General features: G+C 44.2%; 1 protein-coding gene across 1 annotated transcript; it reads right to left on the bottom strand.

Moving 5' to 3' along the window:
* Window positions 1–10,550: 10,550 nt before the first annotated feature.
* Window positions 10,551–18,002, bottom strand: LOC136140880 (zinc finger protein 416-like). Its single transcript, XM_065899026.1, has 5 exons — window positions 17,970–18,002; window positions 16,812–16,935; window positions 11,645–12,117; window positions 11,320–11,564; window positions 10,551–11,151 (listed from the first exon to the last, which is right to left on the bottom strand). Exons 1-5 carry the CDS (start codon window positions 18,000–18,002, stop codon window positions 10,551–10,553), a joined length of 1,476 nt encoding a protein of 491 aa, XP_065755098.1.
* Between the last annotated feature and the right edge of the window lie 374 nt (window positions 18,003–18,376).

The following is an 18,376-nucleotide window of genomic DNA, read 5'->3' as shown; positions in this document are numbered from 1 at the left end:
GTGTAGTTCTTTGCAGGCAGCTCCAGGCTCATAAAAAACAAGAAAGTTCACACTGGAGAAATGCCCTCCAGACTTAAGCTTTCCTTCACTTGAGTTAATATCTAGCAGCATATAGAGTAGGTGTCATAGAGTAAGTGAAAATTTAACTTACGTGGAGCCAAACTTTCGTAGACTGGTAGTATCCTGTTACAGTCTTACTAGAAGCACCAGAACGTGAGTTCCTGTTCTTTACATTCTTATCAACACTTGGTATGGTCAGGCTTTCTAACTTCAGTGATGTAAGAGGTGTATAGTGGTATCTAGTGATTTTAACTAGTATTTCCCTATTGACATGATGTTGAGTGGTTTTTCATGTGATAATTTCATTCATAGTTCTTTGAAATTTCTGTTTATATGATTTGTCATCTTAATTACTGAGTTTTGACATTTCTTCATGGATTATTGATTAAGGTTCTCTAATGGAAATATCTGACATTATTTTCATCCAGAATTGGTCTTCTCATTTCAGTAGCTTTTCCAGAGAAAAAGTTTTCAGCTTTAATGGAGTCTCACTTGTGCATTTATTCTTTTACTGCTTATGCTTTTGGTGTTCTTTCAATAAATGAAAAATGTTTCCCAAATTTAAAGACAGAAGTTTTTCTATGTTTCCTTCTGAAACTTTAAAGTTTAGTTTTTTTTAATTGATGTAAATGATTCATATTTAGTTCATTTTTAGAAGTTCTTTTTTTTTTTTTTTTTTTTTTTTTTTTGCTGTATGTGGGCCTCTCACTGTTGTGGCCTCTCCCGTTGCGGAGCACAGGCTCTGGACGTGCAGGCTCAACGGCCATGGCTCACGGGCCCAGGCGCTCCATGGCATGTGGGATCTTCCCAGACTGGGGCACGAACCCGTGTCCCCTGCATCAGCAGGCAGACTCTCAACCACTGCGCCACCAGGGAAGCCCTAGAAGTTCTTTTTAAAATATGGATACCCAGTTGCTGCAGTGATACTGATTTAAATACCTTCTCCACTGAATTGCTTTTGTATCCTCATTGAAGGTCAATCATATGTATATGTTTATTTCTGAACTTTATCTTCTGTTGCATTTATCTACTTTATTTATGCCAATCCTTTCATGTGTTGAATAATTTGTTGTTATAATATGCCTTGAAATCAAGGTCATGTACACCTTGGACTTTCTTTTTCAAAGTTGTTATGGCCATTCTTAGTCCTTTGCCTTTCCATGTGAATTTTAGAATCCACTTGTGAATTTGAACATCCCAAAAACCAACTAGGATTTTGACTGGAATCGCATTTAATCTTTAATTTAGAAAGGCATACTGAATGTCCCAATTCATAAACATGATACATCTTCTTTTATTTAGATCTTAGATTAATTTTTGTTAGCAATGTTTTTTAGTTTTCTGTTTATAAGTCTCGTATAACTTAAACATCTGCAGGTATTTTCTACATAGAATGATATTGTGAATGGAAACTTTAAAAAAAATTTTCAATTTCTGAATTTTTCATAGCTATTACAGTTAGAGAGATATTAAACTAAGGATAGAAGCAATCCTTCTTGATCTTATAAACATCTACAAAGAGTTATTAGAGGGACTTCCCTGGTGGTGCAGTGGTTTAGAATCCACCTGCCCTGGTCCGAGGAGATCCCATGTGCTGCGAAGCAACTAAACCCGTGTACTACAACTACTGAGCCTGCACTCTAGAGCCCATGAGCCACAACTACTGAGCCCATGTGCCACAACTACTGAATCCTGCATGCCTAGAGCCCGTGCTCTGCAACAAGAGAAGCCACCACGATGAGCAGGCCAAGCACCACAACGAAGAGTAACTTCCACTTGCTGCAACTAGAGGAAGCCTGCATGCAGCAATGAAGACCCAACACAGCCAAAATTAAAAATAAATAAATTTATTTTAAAGAGCTATTAGAAATACTATACCTTTGGTTGATTATTAAAATATTCATATTAGAATAAAAGGAGGACAGCTGCTTATTGTTCTGGAGCAGGCCCAGACAAGGGGCACTCCCTGGTGAGTGCCTTGGAAGGGTGGCTGGGTTGGAGCAGCCCTGGCAGGGAACAGTTTATTGGGGTTTTCTTTTTTGTTTTTTTGTTTTTAATGTATTTGGCTACATTGGCTCTTAGTTGTGGCAAGCAGGATATTCACTGCAGCATGTGGGATCTTTTCATTGCGGTGCATGGGCTCTTAGTTGCACAGGCTTCTCTAGTTGTGGCCCATGGGCCCCAGAGTGTGTGGTCTCAGTAGTTGAGGTGCATGGGCTTAGTTGCCCTGCAGCATGTGGGATCTTAGTTCCCTGACTAGGAATTTGACCTGCGTCCTTTGCATTGGAAGGTGGCTTCTTAACCACCGGACCACCAGGGCATTCCTTTTATTGACGATTTCTTTTCTCTTTCTTTTTAAAATTAATTTATTAAATTTATTTTTGGCTGCGCTGGGTCTTGTGGCTGTGCGTGGCCTTTTCTCTAGTTGCAGCGAGCAGGGGCTACTCTTTGTTGTGGTGGCTTTTCTTGTTGCAGAGCACACACAGGCTTTAGACATGAGGGCTTTGGTAGTTGCAGCACGTGGGCCCTAGAGCACATGGGTTTCAGTAGTTGCAGGGTGTGGGCTCAGTAGTTGTGGCACATGGGCTTAGTTGCTCCACCACATGTGGGATCTTCCCGGACCAGGGATCGAACCTGTGTCCCCTGCATTGGCAGGCAGATTCTTAACCACTGGACCACCAGGGAAGTCCTATTGGCATTTTCTTAAGCAGTACTTTAGGGAAAATTTATCCCACATTTAACACTTACAGAAAAAAATGTGTCAAATCAAGGAACTCAGATTCCACCTTCAGAAACTAGGAAAAGAAAAGAGAAATCCAGAGAAAGCAGAAGAAATTAATATCAAATCAAATATGAATGCCCTACAACAACTGAGCCTGTGCTGTAGGGCCTGCATGTTGCAACTTCTGAAGCCCATGCACCTAGAGCCCATGCTCCAAAACAAAGAGAAGCCAGTGCAAGGAGAAGCCTGCGCACCGCAATGAAGAGTAGCCTCTGCTCACCACAACTAGAGAAAGCCTGTGCTTAGCAACAAAGACCCAACACAGCCAAAAATAAAATAAAATTTATTAAAAAAAAACAAAAAACAAAAAAATAAAATTAACAAAACAACAACAACAAAAAACAACCCAATCGAGAAATGGACAAAATGGGAATTCCCTGGCAGTACATAGATGGCCAACAGGCACATGAAAAGATGCTCAACATCACTAATTATTAGAGAAATGCAGATGAAAACTACAATGAAGTACCACGTCACACTGGTCAGAATGGCCATCATCAAGAAGTCTACAAATAATACATGCTGGAGAGGGTGTGGAGAAAACGGAAGCCTTCTACACTGTTGGTGGGAATTAAATTGGTGCAGCCACTGTGGAGAACAGTATGGAGGTTCCTTAAAAAACTAAATATAAGAGCTGTCATATGATCCAACAATCCCACTCCTGGGCATACATCTGGAGAAAACTCTAATTGGAAAAGATAGTGCACCGCTATGTTCATAGCAGCACTATATACAATCACCAGGGCATGGAACCAACCCAAGTGTCCATCTATAGATGAATGGATAAAGATGTATATAAGTTAGGAGTATGGGATTAACAGATACACACCACTATATATAAATAGATAAACAATAGGATTTACTGTATAGCATAGTGAACCATATTCATTATCCTGTAATAACTTGCAATGGAAAAGAATCTGAAAGAGAATATGTTTTACATATATAATTTTGTAAAATATATGTATATATTTTACATATTTTGATAGATGTACTGCAAAGCAATTCAGGACACCAGAAACTAACACAACATTGTAAATCAACTATATGACCATAAAGACATTGTTTAAGAAAATACACATACCAAACAAAAGTATTAAAATAGATACGAAAATTTTTCCTTTTTACAAGATCCTCAGCAAGTGAAAGGAGAGCCCAGTCTACAAGCATGATAGGAACCTACTAAAGAATAAACTATTAGGCTATTTCTTGGGGTGGTACTATCAGAGTCTGACTTGGGATGGAAAGGGCTTTGAGCCAGGGTTGCCAGTTCAGGATGTGTAGTGAATTCCATCAGTGACCTCATTCTATCCACGTGCTCCCCATCTCCTCCAATACTGCCACCCCAGCCCTCCCTACAGAGAGAAGGTGCCCACCGACTCCTCACCTGTTCCACCTTGCCCTTCCTGCCAACGCCCTGAGTTCTGCCTCCTGCCATGGTCTTAACGGGATAACCCCCATCCCGGCCAGAAGAATTCCGTATGGGTGGGGGAATCTTGTGTGATGGGGCTGCCAAGAACACCTCAGTGAACCGTACCAGTCACTGCAGGTCTGGGCTGGTCCGGATGGCAGTCACCCTTGGGATGAGGTTGGCACTGGAGACGGCCAGGTCTGTGCACAAGTCCTAGAAGGAAACAGAAGGGGAAAGCTGAGGGGACCAAGCAGGTTCTGGATACAGGTGGAGTGAGAGGGAGGAGAAACTGTCCTGGACTGCTCATTTCTTTTTATATGCCCCTCATCCTGGCTGGAAGGTCTCCCCCTTTCCTCCCAAGAATTCTGTCCCTTCATCCTGGATGGAAGGTCTCCCATTTCCTCCCAAGAATTCTGCCGCGCACTGCCTTTCTCCTCCATCCTGCGACTGCTTTCCCATTATTCCCTCAGCATCACCGGCTCGAAAGGGGGTTCTTATAAATGTACCCGACTTCTGTACTGATGCAGGAGCCCTTCAAGAGTCTCCCGAGTGAACTCGCTTTTTATCGGTAAACCGCCTTACCACCCGCCCGCTTCCCCTCCTCTCCGCCCCTCCTGCCTGCTCCAGGCTGCCAGCGGAGGGAGGGCGCCCACTTTCTGCCGCCTCCCCGGGGAGCCGGGGTCCTGTGAGCAAGTCTCTGCTTGGCACGCGTTTGCGCGGCTCCCGCCGGACACAAGCCACAGCGGGCGGGCCGGAGCGCTCCGAAACAGCCGGCGCGGAAAAGGGACCATTCTTACCGGGACAAGCGTGCGTGCGCTTCCAGCAAGTCCAGGGCTCCCGCGACCGGGATGCTCCGGCCGGGACAGCCTCCCTCCCCGGCGAAGGAGGGACGCCGAACCGTGAGTCCCGCGAGCCCAGCCTTCCTGCGCATGGTCGGGAGAGCCAGTGCCGGAGGACTCGGCCAGGAAGTGACAGCAGGAGGAACCGTCCGCGGCCCGGAAAGCGATGCAGCAGCGGGAGGACACCACGTGGTAGCACGCCAGGCGGTAGCGGACGTTGAAGCGTGGCGTGCGTTGAAGCCGGAAGAATTCAGGGTGGTGGTAAGGTGCGGCTGGAGCGGGGCCGGGGCGGGGCGCGGTCCCTGCCCATCAGGCCGGCGGCTGGGTCCCCGCCTGAGGAGCTAGCAGCCCAGAGGCGGGGAGCAACCGGCACCGCCTCCACTCTTTATAACAGTGTTTATGAATGAGCCCTTACGTCACGGGGGTAAACCATCGCGGCGCCGGAGGGGTGGCGTGCGGGCCTGGACACATCTGCGCCCTCTTGGCCGCCCTCGCTTCTCTCGCAGCCCCTGCCGCCCGTCTGCCTGTGTTCCTCTATCATAGGAGCGTTTAAGTAATGGGGTGTTAGGGTCCCGTGAAGCCCCCAAATTGAGCGAATTCGGGGATGACCTCCCCCAAGAAGGCAAGGAACGTCCGTGAAGCCTGCTGACGTAGACCTCCTTTGGGCATTACCTAATTTGGGGGAGGAGAAGGCGGGAGCCGCTCCCGGGTACAGCCCGCCAGAAGATGCAGGCCGGGGCAGACAGGGCCGCGCAGAGCTCCCCGGACGCTCTCACGTGTTCAAGGCGGACCCTTGTGCCCCGGGTCTGGTGGGGGCGCCTTTTTGCCAGTGTAGGGAGAGAGCCGGAACAATTCTGGGTCTCATATATAGAAGAAACAGGTCCATGACTGCAAGGGGGTAAGCCGCGGTCCTGGAAGGAATGCGCCCCGACCCCCATTTCCGATGTTAGTCCTAATTCAGTGCGAACGGTGGAAGCAGACCCTCACCCTCTCGCCCCAAGCCCCCGGGCCCGAGCAGTACTAGGATTGTCACTGCGTATGGAAGCAGAAATTCGGGGGGTGTCCAAAATAAGAGACTAGGATAAACGACTCCCATGCTGGGTTTTGTTTTGTTAAACTTTTTAAATGGAAACGGCGCATTTATTATTATTTTTCTCGGCCTATGTGAGGATATTAGTGTTACTGTCAAATTCCGGCAGAATTTTTGGAAGCTGCATGCAAGGATGTCTGACCAGATCGTTAGCCTCGTTCTGAGGTGGGGCTCCGGAGACGCGTGGAGGGGGCACGTTTTGTGGACAAGATCGTCAGTTCCGGGGAACCTGGTGGGGTGAGCTTCTTGGGGGAGCGCAAGTCCGAGCTGGGGAGGTGAGAGAGGTTCGTTCTTCCAGGGCGCTAGGCTGACTGACTGGGAGCCCCCAGCTGGTGATTTTCCAGCGCGGACTTGGGGCGCTGGAAGGACCGTGCACAGCACAGCCCAGGGCAGAGAACACTTATACACACACACACACACACACACGCACACCCCAAATCCAGAACTTGGCAAATTCTGATGGGCAAACGACAGAGCAACTTCAACAAATGAATGGCCCAAGAATTTTTAAAAATGAAGTGATATCTATAAGTGAATTGAGACTTCCCAGATACATCTACTAAAAGTCATATAGATCCGTTTTGGATCTGACTGCCTTAAAGAACAAACATATTTTTGGGAAAATTGAAAAAGAAACTGAACACTGAAAAAATATATATATTTTAAAATGTATTTATTTATTTTTGGCTGCACTGGGTCTTCGTTGCTGTGCGCTGGCTTTCTCTAGTTGCAGAGAGCATGGGCTTCTCATTACAGTGGCATCTCTTGTTGCTGAGCATGGACTCTAGGCACGTGGGCTTCAGTAGTTGTGGCACACGGGCTCAGTAGTTGTGGCTCATGGGATCTAGAGCACAGGCTCAGTAGTTGTGGTGCATGGGCTTAGTTGCTCTGCCACATGTGGGATCTTCCCAAACCAGGGAGAGAACCCGTGTCCCCTGCATTAGCAGGTGAATTCTTAACCACTGCACCACCAGGAAAGTCCTGAAAATATATTTTTAACAACTCAAAATTTTGTCTGAAAGTTATTAGGATTATGAAAGAGTCCTTACGTTTTGGAAGTACATTCTGAGGAGATTAGGCATTGAATGACAAGATGTTGGGATTATAAGTAACACAACCCAGTTATATGCGTGAGGACAGGTGAAACAAGAATGGCCATGAGTTGATCAATAATGATGGGGTTGAGACTTCCCTGGTGGTGAAGTGGTTAAGAATCCGCCTGATAATTCAGGGGACATGGGTTTGAGCCCCTGTCTGGGAAGATCCCACATGCCACGGAGCAACTAAGTCCATGCGTCACAACTACTGTGCCTGCGCTCTAGAGCCTGTGAGCCACAACTACTGAAGCCCACGTGCCACAACTACTGAAGCCCAAGCACTTAGAGTCTGTGCTCCGCAATAAGAGAAGCCACTGCAATGAGAAGCCTGCACACTGCAACAAAGAGTAGCCCCCACTCACCACAACTAGAGAAAGCCTGTGTTCAGCAACAAAGACCCAGTGCAGCCAAAAATAAATAAATAAAACCAATTACTTAATTAATTAATTTTAAAAAAAAGAGTTGTCATTTCCAAATTATTTTACTATGTTTTACTCATATATATTCCTGAGGTTATTTGTGACCACTCCATCAGCATGGTGGAAATACATTATAATACTGTGCTACTGCACACTCTTCCCAAATCCATGTTTAGTGCCATCCTTTTGGCAACTTGAAATTGGCCAGGATGGGCATAGATACACCAGAAAAACGGACAAAAACTCTACAAAATGGGCCTTGTTTATTTGAATGGCTAGACTTACGAAAGTGGTGGAGAATATGTTAGGAAGGTAGACAACGCTTAAAAGTATATAGCCTCTGGGAGTGTTACACTCCCAGAATAGCAACAAACAATTGAGAAAATATTCTGATAGTAATAATACTTCCTTTTAGTAAAGATGACACATCACTGCTGAGGAATGAGTGAAGTTCCAAACCTGTCTTTGTTAGACATATGTCTTTTATTTATTAATGGAAAAGGAAACATCAGCCAACATCCATTTCAAAATAAGCAACTGGTAGTAACAGTCATTAAAGAAGATATACAAGTGGCAAATAATCAGGAAAAAAATGCTGGACATCATGAACATCAGAGAACTGCAATTAAAATCACAGTGAGATGCTATTACACCCCTGTTAAAACAGCTAAAATTAAACAGACTGACAATACCGAGTATTGGCAGGATGTGGAGGAATAGGAGCTCTCATATACTGTTGGTGGGAACACAGACGGGTCCAACCAGTTTAGATCACAATTTGGCCGTTTGTTAAATATTGAAACATTCACATACTCTGAAGTAGTGGCACAAGAGAATTAAAACACATATTCATATAAAGAACTGTATGCCTATGTTCATTGCAGCTTTATTTCTAACAACATCAAACTGGAAACAACCCAACTGCCCATTAGCAGATGGATGGATAAACACATAGTAGCATATCCATAGACAAGAATACTACTCAACAGTAAAAAAATGAACTATTCATACAAGCAACATTGATGAATTTCAAAATAATTAGGCAGTACGAAAAATATCAAAAAAAAAAAAAGAGCAAACACTTTTATACTTCAATTCAACTAAAATTCTAGACAATGCAAACTAATTTATTGTTGAAGGCAGTAAATCACTGGACTCCTGTAGGCTTGGGAAGGGCAACGAGAGATTGTAAAGGGGCATGAGGTAAATCATGGTTATGTTCATTATCGTGATTCTGTTGGTTTTATGGGTTTATACATATGGCAAAAATTTTCAAACTATACACCGTAAATATGTATAGGTTACTGCATGTCAATTATGCCTCAATAAAGTTTCTAAAATAAATGGTTCAAAATAAAAAAAATCTGGACCTCCCCCTCTTTCTGGAAACCAGAAAGTTTAACAACTCAATATTGACTCCACTCTATTTTTTCCCTTTCCGTGGGAAGGGCAGCCCTGAATCAGTGCTGGAAATATGGGCAAGCAATGGAGGCCCCTGCAGTCTGGGACAACAGGACCACTGGCTGGACCACAAAAGACACATCCCTGGACAACAGGATCTCCATTCTCTGTTCTCATTTCCCTGCCTTTACAGTAACGGACTTGAGTTGACCAGCCCAGAAAGACAATGAGAATTCACAAAACCTTTAGATTGTTTGCTGACAATGAATTCAGCTATAGGAGGTACACAGCCTTTGGAGGGTCTGTGATTCCTCACAGCCATAGTCACTGGAAGATTTATGGACACACATTAGAAGAGGCACACTCCATTTAATTTGCTGCATGCTCTTCCACTGACTATTAATCCCACCCAGGATTTCACTACCAAGTATGGTTGAAACGCGGCTCCTGTAGTGTGAGGAGGGATACCAGTCCACAGAATTATGAACATCAGGACACTTGGTTCCTTTGGAGAACCCAGTGAAAAGCTTCCCCTCAACAGTGCTGGGCATTATAGGACACCCTCTGGGAATATGAGACAAAGTCATGGCAGTCCCAAAGGCCCTGGAGCTTGCCAAAATAAGTGACCCCTCCTCAGGGTAACCTGTGGTCATACAATATGTAGACTGCCAGGTCCCAAATTAGGACCACAAAGCATTATTTTAGTTCCTAGGAGGTCTTGGGGAGCAATGCAAATTAGGCTAAAACTAGAATGAAAACTATTCTCCTGTCATTATACTGTCCCTGCTGAGGCACAAGAGGCTGAGGACCCATCCCTTCATACAAACAGGCCAATTCTGTTTTCCACCCACCCCCCACAGTGAATACAACCCCTGAGATTAAAGGTAGATTAAACAATAAGACCTTTATTGCTATACAAACCAGAGCAATGGTGGGGGGAGGGGGCAAGGCAATTACCAGTTGGTGACTTTGAGGCAGGAATATCAACCACAAATGTCATGTGAAACCAACAATTTTGATGAAGGGTCAGACTCATACTTAATCAACTGGAAATAGGAAAATGTAAGGGCACAGACTACTCAAGATTTCCTCCAGGGAATAGGAGAGAGCACAGACATCTGCCTTGTGTTAGCACATCAGGGTGACCAATGAAATACTGTGCAAGGCAGGAGGGGTGAGGTGGGTTCTACCAGAGAAAATATCAGAGATGTAACTCTGACAAGGGCCCTGGGGAGTTTAGAACATGGAATGTAGCTCCTGTAAGCTTCACAGGTCCCTGGAACTCATTGGGAATTTCACCCCTCTGGAAAGTGGGAGGTATGAGGTTCAATTTCAAGGCAGACGGCTCCCTCACAGAAGCTGTCTAGTGCTATTATAATGATTGAGGAGACAGCAATTCCTTGAGGTCTAAGGCCTTTCTCAGAGTGTGGACTTCCTGGTACTAAACAATGTTAGCTGTTTGGAGTAAAGGATTTCCCATACTTCCTGTGTTCATGGGGCCTCTCCCTGGTGTGAAATTTTCGGTGGAGATTGAGGCTGGAGCGCTGGCTAAAGGATTTCCCACATTCGCCACATTCATAAGGCCTTTCTCCAGTGTGAACTACCTGGTGTTGAATAAGGACAGACTTTTGCCTGAAGGATTTTCCACACTGCCCACACTCATAAGGCCTTGCCCCAGTGTGAATACTGCAGTGCTGAATAAGGCTGGTGCTTCTACTAAAGGATTTCCCACACTCGCCACATTTATAAGGCCTTTCTCCAGTGTGAATTCTCTGGTGTTTAGTGAAGATGGCTCTTCTGCTAAAGGACTTCCCACACTGGCCACACTCAAAGGGCCTTGTTCTACTATGAATTCGCTGGTGTTCAACGAGGCTGTAGCTTTGTCTGAAAGACTGCCCACATTCAGCACACTCATAAGGCCTTTCTCCAGTGTGACTTCTGTTGTGCCAATTGAGTTTGGATTTGGATCCAAAGGCTTTCCCACATGCCCCACACTCATAAGGCCTTTCACTAGTGTGAACTCTCTGGTGTCTAATGAGAATGGCTCTTTGGCTAAAGGATTTCCCACACTAGACACACACAAAAGGCCTTGCTGTGGTGTGAATTCTCCGGTGTTGAACAAGCGTGAAACATTGTCTAAAGAATTTGCCACATTCACTGCACTCATAAGGCTTTTCTCCAGTGTGGGTTCTCTGGTGCCAAACAAGATTGGATTTGCACCCAAAGGCTTTTCCACATTCCTCACACCCATAAGGCCTTTCTCCACTGTGAATTCTGCAGTGTTCAATAAGATTGGAGCACTGACTAAAGGATTTTCCACACTCGCCACATTTATAAGGCCTTTCTCCAGTGTGAACTCTCTGGTGTATAATGAGGGTGGCTCTTTGCCTAAAAGATTTTCCACATTCACTGCACTCATAAGGCCTTTCTCCAGTGTGGACTCTCTGGAGCTGAACAAGTGAGTACTTACAGTGCAAGGCTTTCCCATATTTGCTAGACTCATAAACCCTTTTCCTAGTAGAGACACTTGGGTGGTAAACAAGACTCTGTAGCTGGAAGCTTTCCCACATTCACACAACTTGTAATGACTTTTCCTACCATGAAAGGCCTCCCCACACTTGGTGATTTTGTTGAGTTTCTCACAAGTGGGAGTGATCTGGTGCTGGAGAAGACCCAAAGTAGCTGGGAAGTCCTTTCCAACCTTCCTACAGGTGAAGGGATGCCCTGACACATGGAATATGCAACTCTTTACAAATGATGCCCTATCCATGTCACTTTTCTTTGCACTGAAATGCTTCTGAAGCTGTCGTAGGTTTGCACATGCCCCAGTCAAGTATGGTTTCTGCCCAGGTAGGTAAGCCAAGTGCAAAATGTCTTTCAGGATTGGGACATATTTCTCACAAGGGTGAGCCTTCTGGCTGATTGGACCTACCTTTGGAGTCCTGACCTGTGACAAAACTTCTAGGGAAACATTTTGCTCAGAAGGTGTCTCTTTCTTCTCTGTTCCATGCAAACAAACTGAAAGAAGAGAAATATTTGTGAATCATGCCGATTATGGTGGGAGAGTATTAATCATGTTCTTTTTTAAGCTTTCTGTATAATATGATGTTTTGACATCTTAAAAAACCTTCACGGGCTTCCCTGGTGGCGCAGTGGTTGAGAGTCTGCCTGCCGATGCAGGGGATACAGGTTCGTGCCCCAGTCTGGGAAGATCCCCCATGCCGCGGGGCAGCTGGGCCCGTGAGCCATGGCTGCTGAGCCTGCGAGTCTAGAGCCTGTGCTCTGCAATGGGAGAGGCCACAACAGTGAGAGACCCGCGTACCGCCAAAAAAAAACCCCCCAAAAAACAAAAAACCTTCATGGCCAGGGAAACAGTGGACTTGAACACTATAAACCAAATGTATCTAACAGACATATATAGAACATTTCATCGAATACAGAACATACTCTACTCAAGAGTGCAGGGAAAATTCTCCAGGATAGATCATATGGTAGCCTACAAAACAAGTCTTAACCAATTTAAGAAAACTGAAATCATATCAAATATCTTTTCTGACCAAAATAAGATAAACATAGAAAATAATGACAGGAGGAGAATGGGAAGATTCACAAATATGTGGAAATTAAATAACACACTCTTGAACAACCAATGAGTTAAAGATGAAATCAAAAGGGAAATCAAAAAATATATTGAGACAAATGAAAATGGAAACACAAAATACCAAAACTTACGGGACCCAGCAAAAGCAGTTCTAAAAGGGGAAGGTTTTATAGCAGATACATATCTACACTAAGAAAAAAAGAAAGATTGTAAACACACTATCTTCACACTTCAAAGACTAGAAAAAGAACAAACTAAGCACAATGTTATCAGAAGGAGGGAAACAGTAAAGATAAAAGTGGAAATAAACAAAAAAGAGACTAGAAAAACAATAGAAAAGATCAAAACTAAGATTTTTTTGAAAAAGATAAAATTGACAAACCTCTTAGAATAAGAAAAAAAAGAGAGGACTCAAATAAATAAAATTATAAATGAAAGAGGAAACATTACCATTGATCCCACAGAAATACGAGGATCATAAGACACTACTATGAATAATTATACACCAACAAATTGGATAACCTAGAAGAAATGGATACGTTCCTAGAAATATACAACCTACCAAGATTTAATTTTGAAGAAATAGAAAATCAAAGACCAATAATGAGTAAGGATATTGGATCAGTAATAATAAACCTCCCCCAAAAGAAAATCCCAGTGTTTGCTGGTTTCACTGGTAAATTCTATGAAACATTTAATACCAATCGTCAAAAAAACTGAAGAGGAGGGAACACATCAAAACTCATTTTACAAAGCCAGTATCACCCTTACACCAAAGTCAGATAAGAACACTACAACACAAGAAAATCAAAGGCCAATATCCCTGATGAACATAGATGCAAAAATCCTCAACAAAATACAGTAAACCAAATTCAACAGCACATTAAAAGTTTCATACAGGGCTTTTCTGGTGGTGCAGTGGTTAAGAATCTGCCTGCCAATGCAAGGGACACGGGTTCGAGCCCTGGCCTGGGAAGATCCCACATGCCACAAAGCAACTAAGCACGTGTGCCACAACTACTGAGCCTGAGCTCTAGAGACCACAAGCCACAACTACTGAGCCCATGTGCCACAACTACTGAAGCCTGTGCGCCTAGAGCCCGTGCTCCACAACAAGAGAAGCCACAACAATGAGAAGTCCGTGCACCACAACGAAGAGTAGCCCCTGCTCACCGCAACTAGAGAAAGCCCACACACAGCAACAAACACCCTACACAGCCAAAAATAAATAAATAAATAAATTTATTTTTTAAAAAAGTATCATACAGCATGTTCAACTGGGATTTACCTTTGGGATGCAAAGACATTTCAGCAAATACAATAAACGTGATATACCACATTAATAGAAAGAAGAATAAAAATCAGATAGCTGCTGAGCTTGCACGTCCAGAGCCTGTGCTCCACAATGGGAGAGGCCACAACAGTGAGAGGCCCGTGTACCGCAAAAAAAAAAAAAGAAAAAAAAAAAAAGAAACTAAGAACCAATTCCTTTTATGATGATAAAAAGACAAACAAAAAACACCCTTAGGAAGAGATTTAAACATGGAGGTGAAAGGATCTTTACACTGAAAACTATAAAACATTGATGAAAAATATTAAAGACAGAACTAAATGGCAAGAGGTCTTCTGTTCATGGATTGGAAAAATTAATATTCTTAAATATACTACCCAAAGCTATCTACAGACTCAATGCAACCCTTTTCAAAATGTCAATGGCATTTTTCACTGAAGTAGAAAAAAAATCCTAAAATTCATATGGAACCACAAAAGACCCTGAATAGCCAAGGCATTCTTAAGCAAGAAGAACAAACCTAGAGGCATCACACTTCTTTTTTTTTTTTTTTTTTTTTTGCTGTACACCGGTCTCTCACTGTTGTGGCGTACAGGCTCCGGACGCACAGGCTCAGCAGCCATGGCTCACGGGCCCAGCCGCTCCGTGGCATGTGGGATCTTCCCGGACCGGGGCATGAACCCATGTCCCCTGCATCGGCAGGCGGACTCTCAACAACTGCGCCACAAGGGAAGCCCCACCACACTTCTTGATTTCAAATTATATATATTACAAAGCTACAGTAATCAAAATAGTATAGTACTGGCATAAAAACAGACACATAGACCAATGGAACAGAATAGAGAGCACAGAAATAACCCTCTGCATATATGGTCAACTAATGTTTGCGAAGGGGGCCAAGAATACAAACTAGAAAAGGGTAGCCTGTTCAATAAGTGGTGCTGGGAAAACTGGATATCTACATGCAAAAGAATGAAATTGGACCCTTACCTTACACCATACACAAAAACAACTCAAAATGGATTAAAAACTTACATGTAAAAAAAACCCAAAAAACTTACATGTAAACTCAATATCAAAGAAAACAAACAAACAGCCCAATTAAAAAATGAGCAGAGGATGTAAATGGACTTTTTTCCAAAGAAGACATACAGATGGCCAACAGACACATGAAACAATGTTCAACATCACTAACCATCAAGGAAATGCAAATCAAACCACATGAGGTATCACCTCACACCTCTCAGAATGGCTGTTACCAAGACAACAAATAACAAGTGCTGGTGAGGCTGTGGAGAAAAGGGAACCCTTATGCACTATTGGTGGGAATGTAAATTGTTGCAGCCACTATGGAAAACAATATGGGGACTCCTCAAAAAATTAAAAATAGAACTACCATACAATCCAGCAATTCCACCTCTGGGTACTTCTCTGAACAAAACAAAAACACTAATTTGAAAAGATATATGCACCCCTCTGTTCATTGCAGCATTATTTACAATAGTTAAGATATGGAAGCAACCTAAGTGTTCTTACCACACACACACACACACACACACACACCAATTAATAATGATGATAATAATAATAAAGGGGTGGGAGGCGGTGGATATGTTTATGGTCTTGATGTTGGTGATGGTTTCAAGGATGTATACTTATTCCCAAACTTATTGAGTTGTATCCAGGAAACGTGTACACTTTTTAAAATGTCAGTCATTCCTTAGTACAATGGTTTAAGTATAATGGTTTAAATATAAATAAATAAATAACTTTTAACATTTACTAAAAGGGACCAATGGTCAAACTTCGTAAACGTAATTATTAGTGGGGCTCAAATTATATGTGAGGATTCCACTACTTTTTTGGCCACACAGCATGCAGGATCTTAATTCCCCGACCAGGGATCAAACCCACACCCCCTGCAGTGGAAGGACAGAGTCTTAACCACAGGACAGTCAGGGAAGTCCCAGGATTACACTATTTTTACACACCATAACTGTATACTCTTAGGAATGTATCTAAATACAAAACAGAGAAAAATAGGTATGTCTCACTTGAACTGTAGCCTTTCTTAAATTTTCCAATGTCATAGCACCCAAAACTATCCCATATTGGGCACAGCTGCTCTAACATGCTGAATAATAATTTTAAATTAACATAAGTCTTTGACACAAATTGGCTTAATAAAATGGTACCTCACAGGCCACCCAGTTAAAATAGGTAATATAGCCCAATGTATGTTAAAACAGGGCCTTCAAGGATGAAAACTTACTATAGAAAATCTAATAAATGAAGGGGTGATTATCCTCACTGCTTTTCCATTCTAAAGCCCAATTATGTCTGTCCTTAAATCTGGAAAAATAAAAGGTGCCTCATGGTGGATTACTATAATATTGTGGTCCCATCCATCAGGACCCCATATCTAACATCAGTAAAAATTATATATCATATATACATATTGTTAAATACTAATTATAAATATTATTAAAATTACTGACTCAATCAGAACTCGGGACACCAGGTGTCATGGATCTGGACACATTCATTCTGCCAGGATGAGGGCAAACAAGGTGAGATGCTTTGTTTTAGGCTGGCTGCAAGACTCCTAAATCCGAGATCCTTCCCTGCAAGCTTGGTGCAACAGGATTTAGAACTACTTGGGGCGGGCAGTGCACACAGCTCAGCACTGGTACCCACAACACATATGCCAAGAAAGTGGGGAAGTTAGCAGAGCCCATCGTCTGTCTGTGGAAAGGGCAGGGCTACCTCTGGGGGACAGAAGGTAAGATAGAGACCAGGACCCTTGGGTGAGGGCCTTACCCATTGAGGCTGTAAGTAATAAGTTCTCCAGCATCACCTTGTACAGGCATCTCTGAGCCTCATCAAGGAGCCCCCACTCCTCCTGCGAGAAGTAAATGGCCACGTCCTCAAAGGTCACACAGCCCTGCCAGGATGAGGACAGATCATTCCATGATCAACTTCTCTTCTAGGACCCAAGTTGCTTCACCCAGACATCCGTCCCCTGCTCATCCTCCTTCCAGTGTTCCTACCTTAGAGGAAATATCAGGGCCTGGGGCCTCAGATACCTGCTCTCTTCTCATGGTATCAAGATCACTGTGTCTGCCCACACCAACAACAAGCACGTGGGCAGGGAGACGCCATCTAAACTCTGAGCCTGGCATTAGGACATATGTCCTCTTGTCAGGTAATTCCCCTGGAGTCCCAAATTGTGCCTCCCAGAGACAACCAAATGTGGGCTTGGGGTTTCTTCAGGGTCTCCAGGTCCATGGACTGGAAAAATCCCAGGACACAATCCCAGAGACAAAGGGTTGGTCAGGACCATTGAAGGCCTGGAATATCCTCCACTCACCTTTGTACAGTCCATAAGCACTTCTGTAGTCATGGGAGTCTGTAGGAAGAGGGAGGTCATTAGAGGGATGTAATCATGGCAGGCTCAGTAGGCTCAGGTCTCCCTGTACCCCTGTCCAGCCCTGGAGCAAGGTGACCTGGGATGACTGCATTATCTCTGAGTCTCTGTTCTTCGTGCTCTTACAACTGTATGATCTTGGATAAAAACTCAACCGCCCTGTGGCTCAGTGTTTTCATCCCCTTTCCAGTCTGTTCTTACTCTGAGCAACTTCTGGAAAATTTGAAAAGCCTAAGTCACACCATGTGCCTCTTCTATTCACAACCCTCCATACCATCCTGAGATTAAAACTCCTCAACTTGCCATTCCAAGTGGGAATGATTCTGGCTCAATCACCCCTCCACAACTTTACATAAACCGGTCCCTCTGCCTGTAACACTCTCCCAACATCTCATCACACTGTTTTTTAGATATGGGGACTCCACCCATGAGATCCTCACTCTTCTGGACACAGGGATCTATACTGCATAGACATGAGCAGGCGCCCCGCATTTGGGTCTATAGTGTCTGGTGGGGTGAGGGCGGTCAAGGCCTGTAGGACGAGCGTTTACCTGAGGCGGGTCCCTCGGCGCGGCCGCCGCCATCGGAGTCTGGGAGGAGCGGGGTCTTAGGTGGTGGGCGACAGAGACGGAACTCGTGTACAATCGTCATCTACCGCCGCGGCTCTGCAGACTCGCCGCTGTGCAGTGGGGACAACCTCTCTTCTAAAGCCTCCTCGCTCTGGTCACTCCTGACTCCGCTCTCCTAAAGTACTCATATCGCTGTTGGACACTGGAGTAGCCATAGTGACTGCCACAACAGCGGCGCCGGACGTCCCACCCACATCCTCTGGTCCGAACGAGAAAACGTCCTGCTTTCGGGCGTTCATTGGCTGCTAGTCTTGGCCCTCGGCCTCCGGCATTGTGGGTAGCGTAGTTCCCATGGCCCCACCAGCCACAGAGGAGGGCGCCCACACCGA

The sequence above is a fragment of the Phocoena phocoena genome, chromosome 20 (assembly GCF_963924675.1).
Source record: "Phocoena phocoena chromosome 20, mPhoPho1.1, whole genome shotgun sequence".
NCBI lineage: Eukaryota > Metazoa > Chordata > Mammalia > Artiodactyla > Phocoenidae > Phocoena > Phocoena phocoena.
Note: the sequence above shows the minus strand (reverse complement) of the source record. Positions and strands in the feature narration are given on the sequence as shown.

What these genes read in the sequence shown, in the direction of transcription:
- LOC136140880 (XM_065899026.1), bottom strand. Translation starts at nt 18,002, where the DNA reads ATGGCGGCGGCCGCGCCGAGGGACCCGCCTCAG. An exon ending in ATTACTTACAGCCTCAATGG is followed by an intron (nt 12,118 to 16,811) that starts GTAAGGCCCTCA and finishes CTCTTCTTTCAG; the next exon opens with TTTGTTTGCATGGAACAGAG. An exon ending in GAATGTGGAAAAGCCTTTGG is followed by an intron (nt 11,152 to 11,319) that starts GTGCAAATCCAA and finishes GAAATCCTTTAG; the next exon opens with CCAAAGAGCCATTCTCATTA.